Source organism: Leptonychotes weddellii, chromosome 8 (assembly GCF_054177405.1).
Source record: "Leptonychotes weddellii isolate Sample4059 chromosome 8, ASM5417740v2, whole genome shotgun sequence".
NCBI classification, from domain to species: Eukaryota; Metazoa; Chordata; class Mammalia; order Carnivora; family Phocidae; genus Leptonychotes; species Leptonychotes weddellii.
Genome location: NC_138376.1, coordinates 8,128,825 through 8,150,442, shown reverse-complemented (window position 1 = coordinate 8,150,442; position 21,618 = coordinate 8,128,825). Strand labels below are relative to the sequence as shown.

General features: G+C 42.6%; 1 protein-coding gene across 1 annotated transcript in view; it reads right to left on the bottom strand.

The window, feature by feature from the left end:
• The window catches only part of KIF13A (kinesin family member 13A), a 121,873-nt gene that overhangs the window by 73,929 nt on the left and 26,326 nt on the right, over window positions 1–21,618 (bottom strand). Inside the window, exons 3-7 of the mRNA XM_081827623.1 lie at window positions 9,796–9,888; window positions 8,796–8,976; window positions 6,131–6,218; window positions 4,555–4,689; window positions 3,659–3,771 (exon numbers count right to left, since the gene is read on the bottom strand). Coding sequence (XP_081683749.1) covers window positions 3,659–3,771; window positions 4,555–4,689; window positions 6,131–6,218; window positions 8,796–8,976; window positions 9,796–9,888 — 610 coding nt within the window. The remainder of the gene's footprint in view (window positions 1–3,658; window positions 3,772–4,554; window positions 4,690–6,130; window positions 6,219–8,795; window positions 8,977–9,795; window positions 9,889–21,618) is intronic.

The window sequence follows — 21,618 nt, the reverse complement described above, 5'->3', positions numbered from 1 at the left end:
AGATCTGGGACAGCAGGCCGTAATAAAACCCACCGGCATTTCTGTGGCTAAACTTACAAACGGCCACGCTAAATGAGTAAACAAACACTCTGAACGCAGGTAACGACTAGAGACAGCCTCACGAGAGTTCCGGTGAGGCTCTACCAACAGGTAAGCTGTGAAGAAAAAAAGAAACGGGCTTGGGCGCCTGGGTGGCTCAGATGGTTAAGCGTCTGCCTTCGGCTCAGGTCATGATCCCAGGGTCCTGGGATCGAGTCCCGCATTGGGCTCCCTGCGAGGCGGGGAGCCTGCTTCTCCCTCTGCCTCTGCGTCTTTCTCTCTCTCTGACGCTCATGAATAAATAAATAAAACTAATGTTTTTTAATAAAAAAAAAAGAAAAGAAAAGAAAAGGGCTTGTTCAGGGCATTCCGGATTTTGGAATGGCAGGCAAGGGATGGAGGGCCCATTTCCATGAAGGTCTCCCACACAGCTCTGCAGACGTCAGGGCACCGTGTAATGGCAAGATGTCCCGTGCATGCTACGTCCCCATGACCACAATGAGAACCTGGAGGACACCTACTGGAGACCTGGGTCCGGAGTGGGCTCTTGGGGCATGTGCACCTACTCAGGGAGACCAGAGAGGTGTGTGGGGTAAAGAAAACAGCCCTGGACTAAGGCATAGTGGAAAAGATTCAGAGGCAACTCTAGTCCCTCTGAGCCAGTTATTTTGGGAAAAGCACAAGACCAATTCGGCAAACATCCAAAGACTGGTAAAAGGTGTCATAAAAAAAAAAATAGTTCCATGCCTCAGTGTTGGCTTATGTAGAATTTCACAGCATTGTCTGGCCCCCCCCCCAAAAAATCCTCCTTCCTTTCATTTTTTCAAATGAAGTGACCTCCTGTTGTCCTCAACTGTGTGCTCCTCAAGGGCAGCCATCATGCTGTGACAAATAACCATAAACTTGGTGGCTTAACAGAACATGAAGCTATTACAACTATTATCTTATAGTTCTGGAAGGCCAGAAGTCCAGAGCATGTCTCACTGCGCTAAGAAGTGTCAGCAGGGCTGCGCTCCTTCTGGAGGCCGTCGGGACAGACTGTCGCCCTGCCTGCTCCATCTCCCTCAAGCCGCCTGTGTTCCTTGGCTCACGGTCCCTTCCTTCACCATCAAACAGGAAATGGAAGGTGAAGGCTTTCTCACCCCACATCACTCTGACCAGCTCTGGCCCTCCTACCTCCCTCTTTCACTTTTCAGGAGCTTTGCTCTTAGAGGAGGCTCACCTGGATAATCTCCTCATCTCAAAATCTTAAATTAATCACATCTGCCAAGTTCTCTGCCTTGCACTGTCACATATGCACAAGTTCTGGGAATTAGGATCAGGATTAGGGCATATTTGGGGGGTGGGTGGGGAGGCAGTAGTGTCTACAAGAATATCTAAATTTCTTTTGCATCGCCAGCATCTAATGCAGCGCCAGGCACATAGCAGAGACTTAATAAATGTCCGCTCAGCTTTTATTCATATTACTTAAATGTCTCCAAGCATTAGTTCCCTCATCTATAAACAGAGATAAAAATACCTATTAGGAGCCTCACATGAAATAATGCATATGAAAGTGCTCTGATAACTGTAAAGAACCCCCCAAATGAAGATCAGATCTCACTGACTAGTAGTAGGAAATCCACATATTCATTTGTGAAAGAGCTAGTATGTAAATAAGGAAAGACAGCAGGATGCTGAGAGCATCTGATGCAATTCAGTAAGGTATTATGGAAGACAGTCGCCGGGGGATCTAAATCATGTTATTATGTGGCTTCGAGGTAGTCCGGTTTGGGACAGTACATAATTCAGTGCCCAAATTTAAGAGGGCACTATTAACGTTTACTCTGGGACGAAAGTATCAGCTAGGACCCTTGCAGGCAAACAGAACACATTGTCACCCCACATACTACACGGGGCTCTGGGGCCAGACTGCTTGCAGCCAAATCCAGATCCACGCTTAGAGCTTTGAGACTTGGGGCACATTATTTAACCCCCTCTCTGTCTTGGTTTCCTCTTCTGTAAAATAGGGATAACAGACACCCCCGCCCCCCAATGCTGGTGTGAGGATCAGATGAGTGATTCCATATGGAGCATCCAGAACAGCACCCAGAACACTGACCTTATTAGAGGTCAGCAGAAGTTAGCGATCATTATACAGCAAAGCCAGCCATACTCTACATTCTCACAAATTCTCGGCGCAGAACTCCTAGTGTTTTCCCACAAGCTCAGCCAGAAGGCAAAGGGCTGGCATGGCTTAGCACCAGTAAACACATCTCCCGGACAGGTGACAATCTTTTCGTTGATACCTGCTCCCTCATACCCCCATTTCTGCTTTCCCATCCCCGCCCTTGAGCTCACTGTGGAAGGCCGAGCTGCGGGGCCGGCCTGCACTCCTACAGTGCTTGGTCATGAAATACAGCCAAGCCCTTTGTTATTAGAGCAGGAGACAGGATGACTGGAAGATTAACTCCCTAAAGCAGCAGTCTCTGCAGTGAGTGCTGTTGTGTCCAGCTGATAGAGGGGGTGATATTTCCCTTCTAATTTTAAACTTCAGCACACTAAAATTATAATGTGCTCGCGTTTAAAATGCAAGCTGCACAAACATGTTCCTGCATAGATTGCCTCTTGTCACCTTCTGTCCTAAACGAAACCCAAGTTATTATGTCTCAACAGAGAGATGTTACAAGTACAAACTCAACTGCTTTCTGCTGAGCTTGGAATAATGATAATGATTATGCTATCTTACAGATTATAAAAATATTAGCTACAGCAATTAATATTGATTCAGTGCACAGTATGAGCCAGGCATTGTTCGAAGCGCATCCTGGGCATGTAAGCTCCAACAAGTCTATGAAGTAGGGACTGTTACGATCCCCATTTACAGATGAGAAAAAGAAAGCACAGAGAGGTGAAGGGAAGGACGAAACTCTGGCAGTCTGACTTGACACTTCACACTCTTAAACACAAACTCTGCTCCCTCTTGAGCAGGAAAGCAAACACCCCTCTTGCATGGCAGGAGCCGTCCTGGGATACTGCATTACTGAAAAGAACAAGTCCTCCACTTGTCTGTGCGTTTGCTGTGCCCTCTGTGCCCACTGCCGGCATCTCCTTTGTCTGCCTGGCAAACTCCTACACATCCCGTACCACCCTGCTCTCTTCCAGCCCCCAGGACAGCACTGGGCGCACCGCAGGCTCTCAAGGCAAAAAGTGAGATTTCAGTGTGGCAGCTATCCAGCAACTGTTAAATTCTGTTAGGCACTGATGTTTAAACAGTTTCAGCTGTGCAAAGGGATTCAAAGCAGGTTTTCTTTTCAGAGCAAGCTTCTCAGGTGAATTTAAGATATGATTTGAGTGACAAGGGCTGTGACTGGCATTTACCTGAGATTACATTAGACATGATGATGACACGCACAGGGCTACAACGCGTAGCTTCACACAAACCTCATGCGTTTCAGGAGAGGTAGGGCTGTTGGTTTTCTTCAACTCCATTTACTAAAGCTACACAGACTCAGAAGCACCTGCCACCAGAACCATCCGCTCCCTTCCAGTGCCACAAGCCCCGCTCCCCACCCCCGGACACAGGGGAAGCTGGGTGTGAGGCTGCAGTGTGGCACCCGAATCCCACCCGCCACCTTACTTGTTAATGTTGCTGCCTTCTTTGAGTCGCTCTCCTGCAGCTCCTGTTTTGGACACTCTTTCACTACCCGCCAGGTCCACCAGGCTGACCTTACTGACCTTCTCTCCCGAGTTCTGGGTGCAGGGAACAAGAGAGAAACAACACACGTGAGTGCAAATGCACACGTCCACGCCGACGTCTGCACGGTAACTGAGGGCAGCCGGAGTAGCCCTGCCCCCACAACAGGGCAGGGGAGGAGCTACGTGGACTCGCGATTTCATGGTCAAATTTTTTTTAATTTTTACTTTTTTGAAGTTCTATTCGTTCAAGTCATCTCTACACCCAACGTGGGGCTCGAACTCACGACCCCGAGATTAAGAGTCACATGCTCGTCTACCTGGGTCAGCCAGGCGCCCCATCACAGTCCAATCTGGACCGGTGCGCGTCTGCTTTGTAGCTGGGCAGCAAGCCCGCTCAGCTTTCCAGGATGCCCTCAGAGAGCCGGGGATTTTCTGTGCCTCTGAGGAAACATGTGAGGATTCCTGCATATTCAGGTCAAATGCCTCTTCTTTTGAAAAAGTGTTCTTTAGGCTAAACGCTGTGGTTTCCTCCTTAATAGCCCTTAATGGCTATGAGGTAGACTCCGTTGTTTTTAGGGGAATTTCGGAATGGAAGGATACATATTAAAAGCTGTATGGTGACATCATCATGCTGTTCAGGGAGTTTACACAAGAAACCCAATTTTTTAAAAAAAAAAAAGTTATATATAAAGGAAGACCTGATAAATTGAACGATTTAAGTAAAGTAGCTTATTTAGTAAGCAGCAAAGCCAGCATAAAATCCACCCATGAAACCCTTCACCCCTGCAGGATATTTGCGTTCTTTTCCTGCACTGAAGGCCCTCCCCAGGCCCTCACCCCGGACTGCAGGTCATAAAGTGTCTGTGTGATTACGATGTTGAACACAGCATGGGAGCGGCTGCTTTCCTCATTCATGTTGGTCGCAGCTACCGTCCGAGACTTATTTCCCTCAGACATCAATGACTCAATATCCTACAGGCAAAGCAGAAGGAACACAGGATAAGCGCAAACACAGGAATGCAGTCCTGCCCGCCAGCTGCACGGATTAATTACAAGCCCCGGGACGTGCTTGGCCCCGCCCTTCCGTAAGGACCGCCTCCCCGGCTGCCTTCCGCGGCGAAGTGGGTGAGCTTCCACCTCTCTCACCGCCTTCCGGAATATGAAATGTTCCCCCCATTCTGGCCATCCCGCAATCGTCCCCTTTCTCTGTTTGGCGCCTCTTTTTTCCCTTTGCAAGTTCCTGGGGGAGAAAGGAGCTAATGTTTATGGAGCACTCTAGATACTCACTATAAGGTAGTGACCTCAGGTGATTGTAACTCTCCTGTGCTTAACGACTCTACAGAGCTATCGACCTCGGCAGGGAATGCTCCTTATTCATCTTTGAACACCTAGAACCCACGGGCTCTTACACATGTCAGATGCATGAACTTTATAATAAACAAGTATTCCCCTGATGTTACCCACAGAACACTGACGTTCACAGAGCTCAAGTAACTTTTCCCACATCTAGTAAGAGGCACAGCGGGGATGCAAATCACAAGCTCCTTGGCTCTTACTAATAAGTGACAGGGTGAGATGAACACGGACCCCGACCACACTGAGCTGTGAACCATGCACCTGAGCAAAGGTGCTGACTTTTAGCACCTTTACGACAGAGAGGTTTCCCTTCATTTCAGAATCTAGGTGCTTTTAAAGTGATGGCTGTACTCTGTTTCTCATTTGAGTGATACTAAAAATGTCTTCATCTAAATGGCTGGGGGGAGTTAGCTCACAGATTAATTTTCGTCCTACTGAGTCGGAGGGGATGGTGGGACGGCCACAAGCCCCAGTGAGAACGACTAGGCAGAGGACGCCTTCACGCACTCTTGGGCCGGCATTCTCCAGCAACACAAAGTGGGCCGTTTTGGGGGGTTTCTGAAGCAATGACAATAGAAGTAAGGCTAAAACATCAAGTTGGGATGTAAAAAGGCATACAAGTCAAGGAGCAGGAAAAGGAGACGGGTCCGTCAATGGAGAGAGGAGCGATTCAGAAAAATAGAACCAGAAGACTGAAAATAATGGAAATGAGCACAGAAGATCCTGTCAGCAGGAAGGGAATGAATGGATTACCCAACGCTGCTTATGTGCGTCCAGGTTTCTCTAGAAGGACATCACTGACAACCTTGGGGAGAAGAGTTTCAACAAGGCGGCATGAAAGAAAATACTCAGCAGTCCACACTGGTGAGCCTCTTGGCTGCACTGTCATGCCTTCACGACAAAGCAGGTTGAAGCCCTTTCTTTCCGTGTAGGGTGTGTTGCTACCGGGTTTCTGGACCACGCATGGTACCAATATGCTATGAAGCACTCACATAAAAATACACTCAACATTACCTACACATTTCAATTTACTTTTTTTTTTTTTAATGACACTTACCTCAAAACTAGTGACAGCCAGCTGGGATAAACCGTCTACATATGGTCCCAAAACTTTATGCTCTCGAACTTTAAGAGACTGTCTATTCCTTTGGGAGGAAAGAAATAGGAATGAATGAATCAGACCAAACTGGGAACCTTTTCTTTCTTTTTAGGTACTCAAAAACTAAGGTTGCAATTTTTTTAATGATCAAAAAATATTCTAAAAGCTACTTTATTTGGATTAGGAAAACAGCATTCCTTATGAGGAATGTCTTTTATACTCTGATTTCTATTTAAAGTAACTTACTATTTAAAACATTCTATCTCTACTCCCAAACTAAACAGCCAGCACACAGAATTCGAGGGTAAGCTAACTTGCTTGCTTTAGTCGATGAACTTCAGTTTTAACAGGAGGAAAAAAAAAAAAAGAAGGAAAGAACATGCAGAATTAAATTTAACCTTAAGATTATTTCATACACAAGCACACTCCCAGTTTCAGTAAATCATGTCTAAAGGTTTTGATCAAGTAGTGAACAATATTAAAGTATTTTAATTTGCTTCTTTAAGGCTGAAGTGATTTATGCTGCTTCTATGCTAACAATTTTATACAGAAAATGATAGAGCAGGAAAGCAGTTGTTTGCAGTTACTGATATTTATCCTATATTTAGAATTGGCTCTGCTGGTGAAGACTTTAAGACTTTTAAAAATTTTTAAATGACAAACCTGGTTTGGGACCCATTTAAAGCTTATCAACACATATTGAGATTAAAAGCAAATCTATATATATTATGAGTATATTGCATTTGTCACCTTTTCCATTGCATCAGATATTGATCACCTTTCAAATCAAGTGTCGATGTTTGGCATCACTTAAGTGTGGAAAAAACGGAACTAAGAATCACTGAGTGTTTCCCAAAGTCGTGGCACTGTTCCCTAAGAACTTTTTAGTTATCCCATTTAATCTTACAGTAACCTACAAAGTAGGTTTTCCTGTCTTTACTGATGAAGAATTCAACGTGACAACAAGCAATTCTGTGTACTCTAAATGGGGGCAGATCAAATACACATCTTCAAGAGAGCTAGCGGGATGCACACGGATCTGAGACTCTACTCACTCGCCTTGCACAACCAGAGATTCTTGAATGCTATTCTGGAGCCAGAAAAAGTAACCTAGCACAGTATCAAGTGCTTGTGATGGTGTCTCACACAGGGCATTCTTATACACTGCTGGTGGGCTGTGAACTGGTATGAGTCCTTTGAAAGACAATTAGGCAGGACCTCCTAACGCCAAAAATTCAGTATCCTGTGGCCCACAGGTCCACCCCAGATGTATTCCCTAGGAACTCCTACATTTGCACACCCAGAGAACTGCGCAAGAATGCTCAGAGTAGCACTGTGGCAGTAAAAAGTAGAAACCACACAAGTGATAGCAGATGAGATAGGCTATGGTATAATCATACAATGAAACACCAAAGAGCAGTAAAAGTGAATGCATTATTACTTCATGTATCAGAATGAATGAATCATTAAGAAGAAAACAGCAAGTCAACAAAGGACATATATATTATGATCTCCCTCACACAAAGTTTAAAATTGTGCAAAATTCTGTGTAAACTCTAAGGAGGATGAAGATAATGAGAAACGTAAAATTCATCATTGTGGTTACCTTGGAGAGGGAAGGGAATGGAATGGAATCCAAGAGAATCATAAAGGGGTTCAAAAATATTGGTCATGTTCCATTTATTAAGCCAAATGGTAAGTAGGACGGTCAATTTTATTTTTCTTTATATCTTACATGTATTATAAATGTTCTTTCATATGCAAATAGTTAATAACTTTAAAGTCAATATAAACATTTCCTATGATTGGTTCACTTCCTTATCACCTACAATTCCGATCTTATGATGATACCCTTGATTACACAGCTGCTAAAAGCATTTAAAAATAATTCAGGATACTGAACTGAATTTAGAGAATGAGCTCAACACTCCCCCCGCCTCCTGGAGACTTGAAACACAGGATCAAAATACACCAAAGTATTAACAATGGTTATTTTTGAGTGGTGGGATTACAGGTCATTTTTATTTCTTCTTACACTTTGCCTGTTTTCTAAATTTTCTATGAGTATGTATTATTTTTAAATCAGCAAAAAATTTTTTTTATGAATCAAACTCCTCTGGTTTTTATCACCTAGTTTTTAAAAAATACCCATGCTTGGGATTCCCCTTGGGGCCACTGAATCATGGTCTCAATGGGTGGGGCTCAGGCCAGTGTATGCTTCAAAAGCCCCCCAACATGATTCCAGCGCACAGCCCAGGAAGAGCATGCTTGTCCAGGCTGGTTCCAGCACTTACCTCCAATGTAGAGCTGCTGCCTTCCAACATGAATCAGAGGACCACTGCGTCATTCTTAACTCAATTTTTATGAACAAGCCATGGTAGCAAAAATAATACCGATAGTAAAAACATCTTTTTAAATGGCATACGTAAGCAACTTTACACATGAATACAGGATCAACCATATATACTGGGTATACCAGTAGGCTTTGAGAAGCAGATGCCTTCTCAGTGAATGAACTGAAACCACAGTAGTGACCAAATAAATATATTCACTTGCAGTTTTAACTTAAGGATCATTTACAATTATTACTCCCATGACAAGCTTAATTAAATCACTAACTTACCCTTTGGGGTCTAAAAGATCCCGCACTTTCTCATTATAAATTTCCATATAGGATACTTCGACTTTAAAGGTCTGTGACTCATTTTGCTCTAGAGAGATCCTTTTAAATAAAGCACAGCAGAGCCTTGGAATAAGGCCCAGCTGCTCAGCACTGCCCATCATGGAGAAGGATTTTCCTGAACCTGAAGAAGAGCAAGCAGAAAGGAAGGAGGACCACAGAGGGAGTGAAACATAATGCTTCCACATGACGAGGTCTCTACATTTATCTGCCAGGGTCACATGCCCCTGGACAGCAAGGCTACTATTCTTTCTGTAACGCTCACAACCTCCAGCTTGATGGAGCGGATGCCTACAAATAGAACCACTATGAATATGTAATCTTGAGAAGTATGTATAGTGAACGTCAACTATACATTACTGAGTAACACAGACAGTACTTTACCCCCACAATATTTTATGTTTGTGAAAATGCTTTGATACGTGTTCTCTTGTCCGAGTCTCGTAGCTGTCCGGTGATGGGACAACAGGCAATATTAGTGGGACTTATTCTAACTTTCTTGCTGAAGCAGTGTTAACGGCTGAGCCCCTAGCGAACTTCTGCTCTGCACGTTCCAAGCACCTGCCCCACAGTCTCGGTTTAATAATCCATTAGCACTCCTGTGTCCCAGGGAAGGTCCTCCGCATAGGATGATACCAAGAGTTGTCCTATGGCTTTTTACTATAACCTTTATACTGAGAAACTGGTATTTTTCTATTTCAAATACAGGTTAAAGCTATAATTTAGGAAAATGACATTTAATAGTTTGAAACTAGCTTTGCTCAATTACTCAATTATCAAAATTGTTGAACCTTCAAAAAGAGGGTTACTTTTGATCATCTAATTCAGCAAAACCCACAAAGTCAGAAGCATGTTTCCGTCACTTCCCAAAGTGTTTTCTATTTCTAGACTTTAAGAAATGCATATTTAATGTCATTGGCTATAAATAAAAGCAGCTACTTACCTGTCTGTCCATATGCAAAAATACAAGCATTATACCCTTGAAAGGCTTTTTCAAGAATTCCTTCCCCAAGGCACTTGAAAACCACTTCTTGACCTAAAAACCAAAACAAAAAATAAAAAATTACAAAAGAAAAGAATGATTTTTCTTGGTTATGTTTGGATTAATAACTGAGCCCCAGTTAGTAACAACATTCTCTCAATCCAAAGATGTTAAAAGTGTACTGTGTGCCTACTATGTGCAGGGCTATGCGTTAAGAGCTCAGTTCCTGGATCAGTTCATGATTCTACTCATTCTTTCCCTCTCAGACACTTCTCTAGGCATAAAAGTTTCCTTTCCATGCTCAGTGGGCCATACAGAAGGATCATTTAAATTCTGTTCAGCTTCTTCTCATGAGCTGGTATTAAAATATCATTAAACATAAATGGTCTTATCTCCCCATCTGGATTCTGAGCTTGCACTGAGCAGGAACATTGTCAGACTCATCCTGGTCCATGTAAGCACCCAGCACAACGCTAAGTGCATGCCAAATGCTGAGAAACTGTTCGCTGCTGGAGGAGGTGATGTGTGGAGCAGAGGCACCTCTACCCCGGTTCCCATGCTGGGTTCGAGGACAAGTTCTCTTCTGTGAGCCCGTCTACAGCTCACGGCAGCTCGTGGGGGTCTTCGGTCATGTACTACATAGCCAATAGCAGCTGTGAAAATCTTTTTTTTTTTTAAAGTAGGCTCCACACCCAATGTGGGGCCCGAACCCACAATCCTGAGATCAAGACCTGAACGGAGATCAAGAGTTGGACACCCAAACGACAGAGCCACGCAGGCACCCCAGGTGTAAAAATCTTTTTAAACAGTTAAGGTGGCATTTACTACCCTTTGAAATTTCTGACTTTCTAACATGCATTCCCCATCATTAAGAGAATTAAAATGGTATTCTCCTTCCTCTGTGTTCTCATAGCCCCCAACTTTCATGATTACGGTATTTGCCAAAACTACTGGTTTAAGTACCTCTTCCCTCCACTGGGATGAGAACCCCCTGATTGAGGTCAGAGACTATAATCTGTTTATCTTTGTAATCCTCGGGCCTGGCACAAAACGCTTAATAAATGTTGAAAAAAATGAGTCCAATGAACTTTTTATTTTTTAATCTTACATGACAATTCCTTGTACATTTGGAAATAACACAACATAACGTAAGCTTTCAGGTGTACTGTTTCCTTTATGCAAAGCCGGACCTAATTCTGGCAGTCTCTTGTTACACTGGGACATGCGGCTGCACAGTGGGACTCTCAGAGATGTGTAAGCACGAAACAAGTAATGTCTCCAACCATTAGGTTGGCAAAACATAAAATTGTGGCAACAATACAGCTAGACTGAGGAAATACAGGCATTTTCATAATCCGCTGGGGGGAGAATAAATAATGCAGCCACTTGAAGAAAACCTGACAGCACCTAGAAGAGAGAGAATATGCCCCTACTTGGAGCCAATGTGAGGCACCCACCCTAGAGACGTTCTGCAAGGGACTCCTGTAACAGAATGCTCGCAGCAGCATTATTTTGACTTTCTAAGTTGGAATCAAGTTAAATGCCCATTAGTAAGGGAGTAGAGAAGGAAAATGAGACTATTTTCTATGTTAGAATATTACAAACCATGTAAAAAAAAAAACAACCACCAAATAGAACACACCTGTGTGTGTAAACAATGCTAAAATTCAAAAACATTCCTGAGTTTAACAAAAGTCATGTTCCAATACCTTTAACGTATACATATAATGTAAAAAACTTATGTCAAATAGTGTGAAAGATCCACTGATGGGCACTAAAGTTGAAAAAAATGAATTGGAAGAAAAAATAACAGATTTACATAACCTTATTTCTCTAATTCTGACTTCTAACATCTAGCACAGAGCCTGGTACCTAAGGGGTATTCAGAACATGTTGGCGTAATATGTGGATTTTTAAAAAGGGTGTAACCACTCCTAAATGCACGGGTTTGTTGTGAAGACCAGCTACATATGTGTGCGCACACACACACTCTAGAAAGAATAAGGCAATGTCAAAATTTTTATCTACTATATCAGTACTTTTTTCCTGTACGTTTTCTCAAAGGATCTTCCTTATTCCACGTGTACTCCCCCCAACGCCCACGCCAAAAGACAGGCCTTAAATCTGGAGCAGAGCCCTGCAGTGTAGAATTTAGGGATTAAACCCAGCCTGCGCTCAGGCTTGTGAGAACCGACCGTGGTCCTCAGCCAGACCCAAGTGCCGCCAGCAGGCTCTGAAGGCACTGCTTTCGTGGCACAAGGAGACAAACAGAGCCATCTCGTGGCATCGTTCCACCCTGGTTAACCAGTCCCCCTCAGAAAGGGGGTGAGGGTGGGGACAAGATGCTTTAAGACCTGGCCAGGTCAAACATCCTGCTGGTAACTCTTGATTTCAACTCCTATTTAGTAACTTGAAAAAAAGCAAGAACTTGAGTTGACTAAGAACTCGACTGCAGGGAGCACTGTGGTCAGGGTTCGACCACGGCCATGCAAAGGCCTATGGCCACTTAGTCAGGAACCTCTCTCTTCCTATGTTAGGGGGTGAGATGCAGTACTTCTAGCTTTTCCTCCTGAGGCTGAGTAGGATGGAAGTATGAGGAATTATTTTCTCCATATTCTTTTATTTTTATTTTTTTTTAAGATTTATTTTAGAGAAAGAGAGTGACTGGGGGGAGGGACAGAGGGAGAGAAGCTCCAAGCAGACTCCCCGCTGAGTGTGGAGCCCAATGTGAGGCTTGATCTCACGACCCTGAGATCACGACCTGAGCCAAAACCAAGAGTCAGATGCTCAACTGACTGAGCCACCCAGGAGCCCCTCCATATTCTCTTAAAGGAAAATCGCAATTTTTTTTTCCCTTGGTACGAATGGTTTTTTAAACTAAAGAGCATTAGTCAAAAAAACCAAGAATGAATGCTACAGAGCTACATGAAATAGGTTTATGACATGTCAAGGAAAAAAAACCACAAAACCTTCCAGGATAGGATATATACACTAAATTTGCACAAAAAATATAAACCAAATGATTAAAGAATTCTCCAGGATATAAAAATACATGAATAAATTGGGTTTGCCTATGTCTAAATGACTACAAATACTAAAGAGGATATGAATTAAACTTTTACTTTTTTTTTTAAGATTTTATTTATTTGAGAGTGAGCAAGAGAGCGAGTACAAGTGGGGGTGGGGTGCAGAGGGGCAGAGGGAGAGGGAGAGCAGGGAGCCTGATATGGGGCTCGATCTCAGAACCCTGTAATCATGACCTGAGCCGAAGTCAGATGCTTAATTGACTGAGCCACCCAGGTGCCCAGATAAATTAACCTTTTAAACTTGTATACTTTCATTATTTGTGCAACTAAGAAGAAGAGAATTAATTTTTATCAACTGCCCCAATACCAATGCATTTTACATATTTTGTATCATTGAATCCTTGCAGACCCCAGGGCCAGCAGCATCTGTAAGGAGGCTGGGGTTCTAAAGGGGAGTCATTGGTCCAAGATCACACAGACAGTGAGTGGCAGGGCCTGGGTCTGTCTGTACTGCCTCTTGAATGTTAAAGGAGATGTTCACCTATCATCGGTGACTCAGATTGCACGACACCAGGAGTCAGTTACTCCCATGTCTGGTCTTTGTGGTTTTGTTTGTTTGTTTGTTTTTACAAACTCTAGATCTTATTATACCCCACTATTTTTTTCCATTTTTTTCTCTACCACTGGATTGCCAGTTTCTTTTTTTAAAAGATTTTATTTATTTATTCATTTGAGGGGGGAGGGGCAACGGGAGAGGGAGAGAGAGAATCTCAAGCAGACTCTACACTTAGCACGGAGCCTGATGCGAGGCTCGATCTCACGACTCTGAGATCATGACCTGAGCTGAAATCAAGAGTCAGATGCCCAACTGACTGAGCCTCCCAGACGTCCTGTGAGCTTTAAAAATAGGTGTTGTTGAATCTTAGCAGAGTACCTGTCAAACAGTAGGCACTTTTACTTCCCGAGTTATTCCTATATGTTGACATAGCTGTCCTCAGACTAAAGTGTATTTAATTGGGGAACCCTTTCCTCATTAGTGAGGACTGAGGCATCAAAATATTGTTTGTTTAACTTAAAAAGAAACATCTGGGGTGTCTGGCTGGCTCAGTTGGTAGAGCATGCAACTCTTTTTTTTTTTTTTGATTTTTTTTTTTATTTATTTATTTGAGACAGAGAGAATGAGAGAGAGAGAGCACATGAGAGGGGGGAGGGTCAGAGGCAGAAGCAGGCTCCCTGCCGAGCAGGGAGCCCGATGCGGGACTCGATCCCGGGACTCCAGGATCATGACCTGAGCCGAAGGCAGTCGCTTAACCAACTGAGCCACCCAGGCGCCCCAAGAGCATGCAACTCTTGATCTTAGGGTTTTGAGTTCGAGCCCCACAATGCGTGTGGAGATCACTTCAAAATAAAAATTAAAAAAAAAAAAAAAAAAGGTTTAATTGCATTAGAGTTTATACTTTGGTCAAAGTATGACTGTTTTTGAAATTCTAATGAGCCCCTAAAGACTAGAGTACCCTTGGTTACATAAGGCACTGGGGGTAGACGTGAGTAGTTGTGTTAATGTAATATGTATCTACTAGTTGAATAATTTTGATAAAAATGACAGATCATACTTTTCCTGGCACCCACAGTAACCTCCCAGACATTAAAATGAAATATATGTGACAGAAAAAAACCAAACTAGTCTCTCTGATTTCCATTAAATATATGCATATACTTTTCAAAAAGTCAAGTTCTCTTAGATATTTACAGTTATGCTTGACAGAATATACTTCAGATTTATCATATTCAATAAAGTTTTAGTTATAAGTAGTAAAGGAAAAAATTCGGGGAAATACAAAATAGAATATGAAAAAGTAGCAAACAATTATACTGTGTTTCTGGAAAGAATTCGTCTCCTTTCCATCCTTAAATAACTACCTCGAAGCACAATTTATAAAAGGATAAACACAAAGAACTATTGTTAAGTTCACGTATCTTTACAATTCTAAGCAAGACTGGATTCCAGAGAGACTGCAATACATTTTATCACTATGGCTTCATGTCTCAAGGGAAATTTATTCTCTTTCAAGATAAGAAATAATGAACACTTTGCCACCTCTACAAAGTTATATCAACATTAATATTTTTTCTAGCTACTTAGCTTTCCATTGTATGCTTAACTGATGCAATCAGTTCCCTATTATGGATATGTAGATTATTTCCTTTTTCTTTTTTCTGCAATATTTATCCTTACATATTTATCTCTGAGCACTTTTCTGTTTTCAAGTTTCAGGCAAAACTCCAAAAACTCAAATTACTGTGTCTTCTAGCAATGTACCCTCAACAACACGGCTATTATCATTCTTCCTGGTTTTGTCTAAACTACAATTTTCCTCTCCTTTGTTGATTGCCTGCTTTGTATTTATTCTTTAGTAAATTGATTATTTGGGTCCCATGTTTCTTTTTACAAATTGATTGGTTTAGTCATTGATTTTTTTTACTTAAAAATGCTCATCATACATACGTTTATGTTTATTTACTTATTTATTTACTTATTTAAGTAATCTCTACACCAAACATGGGGCTTGAACTCATAATCCCGAGATCAAGAGTCACATGCTCTTCTGACTGAGCCAGCCAGGTGCCCCAAAAATGCTTATCACATATTACGGATATATTAACCTTTGGTCTATTATACATTGTAAATATTGTTTCCAGTCTGTCATTTACTTTTTAGTCTCATGTTGGTTTTTGTCATACAAAAGCTTTTGGTTGTCCATATTCAAATCTTTCATCTTCTCCTTTGTGATTTTTCCCTACAGTATATGTTTATGCTTCCAAAATCCTTTTGTATTATTATTACCCCAAATTATATAGGGATTCACCTGTATTTTCCTCTAGTTCTGTTGTTTTTATTTTTTAATTTTATTTATTTTTTTTTAATTTTTTATTTATTTATTTGAGAGAGAGAGAGAGAGAAACAGCATGAGAGGGGATAGGGTCAGAGGGAGAAGCAGGCTCCCCGCTGAGCCGGGAGCCCGATGCGGGACTTGACCCCAGGACTCCGGGATCATGACCTGAGCCGAAGGCAGTCGCTTAACCAACTGAGCCACCCAGGCGCCCCTGTTGTTTTTATTTTTTTTATTATTATTTTTTTTTTTGTAAAGATTTATTTATTTATTTGAGAGAGCGAGAATGAGAGAGAGAGAGAGAGAGAGAGAACATGAGAGGGGAGAGGGTCAGAGGGAGAAGCAGACTCCCTGCCGAGCAGGGAGCCCGATGCGGGACTCGATCCCGGGACTCCAGGATCATGACCTGAGCCGAAGGCAGTCGCTCAACCAACTGAGCCACCCAGGCGCCCCTGTTGTTTTTATTTTTTTACAGTTTTATTTTCCAACCTGAACTCTGCTCCTTACCAGCTGTGTGACCTCGGGCAAGTTCTGGATTTCTTCATTAGTAAGTCAGGAATAATAGTGGCTACCTTACTGGGTCGCTGGTATGATTTAACAAGGCAAGACAGGTAAAGCACTTACCACAGTGCGTGGCCAGTATAAGTCTAGAGTATATTTTAGTTAATATCCATTATCAATATCATCCCTCAAATCTTTAATCAACTGTAATTAATTTTGGTATAGAGAAGGAGGTCAACATCTAATTATTTTTCCTTAAAGTAGTTCCTTTGCCTTTGCAACAATTTTGTCAGGTAATCCAATTTCAAAGATAAAAGACACCTATTCTTAGGAAAAAGATTTTAAAGGAATCACTTACTGCTTTTTCTCTAGTTCCCACTTCTAAAATTCTACTGGCCAAATATAATGGTATAAAATGGTGATGGGGTGTTATGTTTTGTATGTATTGGTGTATGTGTGTGTGTTGAGTGTATATGGGGTTATATATGTGCTGGGCATACGCGTGTATGTGTGTGTGTTGGGGGTGTATGTGTGGTGCATGTGTGCGTGTGTGTGTGTTGGGGGTACATGTATGTCTGGACGTGTGTTTGTGTGTTATGTTGGGGCTTGTAAGGAGAGGAAAAAAGAACAGCATTATTTGGGACAAGATATGCCAACCTATACTGTCCAGTGGAGGAAAAATATTTACTTTTCTTTCATAACATAATCTTGGAAGGGTACAGGGGGCAAAACCCAACATTATAAATCCTATCAATAAAACTGTGAATAGAAACACCCTCTATACATTTCCCCTGATTTTTCTAACTGGTGCCCTTTGAGCTGTAGAACTCCTTGGCTGGGGTTATAGTTAATCAATGCTTCGGTTTGGGAACTTTCAAGGGCATCACTGGGTTGGTAGGAAACCACTGTAAAAGGGTCAGACTGTCAACCAAAGCCCAAAAATGCCCTGGGGACTCTATACAGCCTCCCGTCCTCTCCAACACAACCAGCTCTCCGTGACACACAAATGGGGGTACACTTCACTCTGTGATAGAGAGAAGACATTAAATATCAAAGACCCTTATATGGTCTGTTAAGCAGAGTCTCGTTGATCCAAAAGACTAAGGTTTTCCTGCTTTGTTCGTTTCTATTTTTTAAACACAGAGGTCTCCTTTTTCAGTATAGGAAAAAAAAACGACTTGCCAACTGCTTTTTGAAGCTCACTATGCAAAACAATGGGGCTGTTTATGTTGGATGGTGGGAATCAGGGAGCCCATAAAAGATGCAATATTTTCACCTACATGTTTCCTGCCCATACCTCACCCTCAAAGAGAAAGCAGCTGTCTGTCTAGGGGAATGCGCACCAGCCGGAGAGGGAAAGTTCAAAAGTCGTGTGGGAAGCAGGAGGATCTACGAGTATTTGCTTCTATCCCAGACAAACCAAGCAAAGCCACAGCACTGACAAACCCAAGAGGCTTGTGGCTTTTCAGCACATGATCCTTCTACACATGGCAGCTCCATGTGTCTGGTGCAGGGAATCCACAGGGCAAACCTGACCTCATTTGTTAATAACCATGACCAAGAAGATGCCAATTTCCCCTGTGGGGTTTATGCTTACAACTGTATATAGCGGTTTATGCTTAAAACTGTGCATACACACACACACACACACACAAAAACTATATGCATAAGTCTTAACACATAGGCATGCCCAAAGCAATCTGGAATACAATATCACAACAGCAGAGAGGACCCCTGTATGGAATTTCTGCAACCAAGGTTATACACCTGACCCACCCAACCCTAAGTCACATATATAATACAGATCTGAGTCTCTACACTCGTGCATCACTTGTCCCTGTTGGGGACCGCAGCAACGTATTCAAAGCTGTTACGTGTGTGCGTTGGCAACTGAGTAACCAAGGTAATTCTCTCTCTATAGCAGGGCCCCGAGCAGAAGAAGACCAACCAGGGATGAAAGAGAAAATGCACGTACCATTCATATGCCTAACACCTGACTACCAAAGAGGCACAGGGTCAGTTACAGGGGGCTGTGTTCTAAGAAATGGGAGAACAAAATGGGAAGGCATAACCCCTGTCTTATTTAAAATCTACATTAAACAAGGCGGTCACATAGAGATCATGGCTGAATAAAACAGTAAGCATGGCAATACAAGGTCAGACAGGACATATGCATGGAATATTTCTCATCTTCTAAAGCAGGAACATGGAAAAGCATTCAAGATTTCAACATGATCAATACTTTTTATCACTGTAAATAGAGTCTCCTGTTTTCCTGTCTTTTCTCTTTGGAGTTAGAGTGGGGAAAAAAATGTTTGAGCTCAGTATTTGTGATGTGGGACTCCTGGGTCTGCTTGCTGGGTGAGGATGTTTTTCCACCTCTAAGCAGGGCTGACAGCCTCAGTGATTTTGATGAGTCTGGGCTTGGCAGGTGGCCTAGGTCCAAATCAGAGCTCCTGGACAGTGCAAGACCGGACAGGTTCTCCACATATACGTGCAGTGGGGAGAAATGCCTAACGTGGACCAGGCTTCAGCAAATCCCTCTCCCAAATAGGGCAACTCAGAAACTGTCCCATGTGGGGAAGTTAAACCTTGGTTAAGCTAAATGACCAAAACTACAGAGTTTGGATCCAAAAATGAAGCCTTTCAGGATTGACCTGGTGACACTAGATTTACGTTTTAATCAACTACAGAAGTTTGCCACTAAGGGGCTTGGTAAAACGATCCTGAGAAACTGGGCCATGCGGGTAAAAGGAGAATGTGGGGCCACTTTCCACAGTGGTGTCCAAGGGCGATCAGCGTCGCAGTGTTTGGGAGTCTTACTTGCAGTATGGCACAGGGTGACTCACCCAGATGGACATTTCCACCCCAGCAACAGCGCTGGGACGAGTCATGAACTGGCAGTGAACCTTGGCTCCTTTTTTGTTGGCAAGTCAGGTGGCTGACTCACCGAGGAGAGGGTCAGATATTGGTGCCCAGGACGCAAGAAGCAAAGAAGCCACCTGGCCTGTGAGGACTCTGATAGAGAATGTCTTTTGAGCTATTCCGTAGGGTGTTTTCACATAAAGCATCTGCTGGGAAAGTAAGTGTTCTTCATTTCTGTCTAATATGTTCTCAGTGGTACAGGAACATGCCGGCCCCAACATCCCTTCTGGACTGTGGGGAGCACAGTATTCACAGCACTCGAGGGGAGATTAAAACAAAGCCCAAACCAAAGGGGACTCCAGAGAACATCTGACAGGAGGGAGAATGCTATCAGAATGATTCCTAACCGGCTTCCAAGCCAGAGTACTGCAACGTGATTGCCGAACGCCGCTCTTTTGGGGTGGCAGAAAAGAGAGGACAGCCTGGGACTGCAGGAGAATCCATAACATTTTCTTACAAACTTGTCACTGCCTAAAACTCACATTTATGACTGCTTTTCAGCTCTCTCCCATGGAGCAGTTTCCTTATCTGTAAAATGGGGGCAATAATTGTTTCTACGTGATTGGGTGTTCTGACAATTAAATGACCCAGTGCAGGTGAAGGGATGAGCAGCGTGTGGGAAACCTAGTGCTCCCAAGTCTGTTGTCTACTGTGGTTCTTACCCACCTCTCTACATACCCTTCAGTAAGTTACATGATGTCTTTGGGTGCCAATAAATAAGGAATAGATGGGGATGAAGAAAGGAAAGCCTGTAAGAAGGTGGGGCTGTGTGGGATTAAAAAATAGGAGTAGAGGAGCGCCTGGCTGGCTCAGTCAATAGAGCATGGGGCTCTTGACCTCAGGGTCATGAGTTCAAGCCCCACGCTGGGCATGAAGCCTACTTTAAAAAAAATTAGGAGTAGAAGTAAGAGAAAAGCACACACACACACTCACACATAAACATATACACACATATGTACACACACACTAACTCACATTTACACACACCCACACTCACCACACACTCACATACTCATAGTCAAATATACACACTCACAATATACATACATCCACACACACACGCATACTTATATACACACTCACATTTACACACACACATACGCACACACTCTCTCTTTTTAAAAAAATCTAACAGTATTAGCTTAGCTTATTTATTTCAGGGAAGTTTTTCTCACTAGTAAAGCTGGCCTAACCCAGAGAAAAGTCAAGGCCCCCCCGTCTCTATGACCTCACTGGGCAAGGAAACGTCCGTGAGGAGTGCAGTGATGTGAACTCAAACGGTCTCAATGTGGGCACTTGGCACACTTTACCCAAACACAAATACAACCCCACCATGAGTAAACTTGAAAGTAAACATCAAAGATTCTTGTGATACAGAAACAGAAAAAAAGAAGAAAAGTTTTTCTTCACTGACCTCCACTTTTACCCAATTTTCTGAATTCGCCAATATCTTTTCCATCTATAACATAGTACACTGAGGCGCGCCCACTGAACCCTACATCACCCCAGCTGGGAGGCTGTGCTCTGGACTCCCACCAGCTGAGCTATGCTCTCACAAAGGGTCAGCTGTGTTTGCTCCTAAACTGGTTTATGTCAATTGTACTTCTCTCTAATTACATAATTTCATTAACAAATGTAAAAAGACAGTTGCTGGTTCTAAGAAAATGAAGTTGGATGCTTAGGGAACAACCTGATAAGGCTGTCACTAAAAGAACTGTCAAATTTGGGATGAGTATGACAATTTACAAAAGACTATAAAAGAGAAAGAAAAATCTAGAAGTACTCTGCATTTAGACTGTTTTGTGTCTTTTAAGATGGCATGCATCATTTATAATGAATCTCCATTTCACCAAACTTTTCAAAGAATCAACCGCTACTGCTTCTCATAACCATAGGGAAAACATCTATGGTTTTGATAAACCTAACAGCTCACAATTATTCTGTGCAAGGCACTTGCTGAGTGTTTCTTATATACTTGAATAATGAAAGAATGAACCAACTTTGCTAAAGCAATATTTTGGAACTTTGATGAAATATTGGTTCTATTTTGGCTAGTGCTGGCTTTTAGAATATAAATTTTCAATTAGCAATAATCGCACAAATGTCTTATCTTGTTCCTAATCTTGCTTCCGTTAAACAGTGTGAAAGAGAAATCATTTCTACCTCTGGGCACATAAAACGTCCCACCATGGGAACAGAATCAAACACGGCAACAGCTCACGGCTCGGATGCACACAGCACAAAGCTACGTGAGCAGAACAAGAATCAGACATATATATAACCTTTCTCCTGAACTGCAGGGCATTAACAATGCCTGAAAACACACGGCTTCAGCAAGTTTGAGCAACACGCCATATGGTGAAAATTGTTATATAATTTCTAAGGCAATAGTTTAGAAGCTCTGGGCCTGGAAATGTTCATATCCGCACTGATCCCCAGAT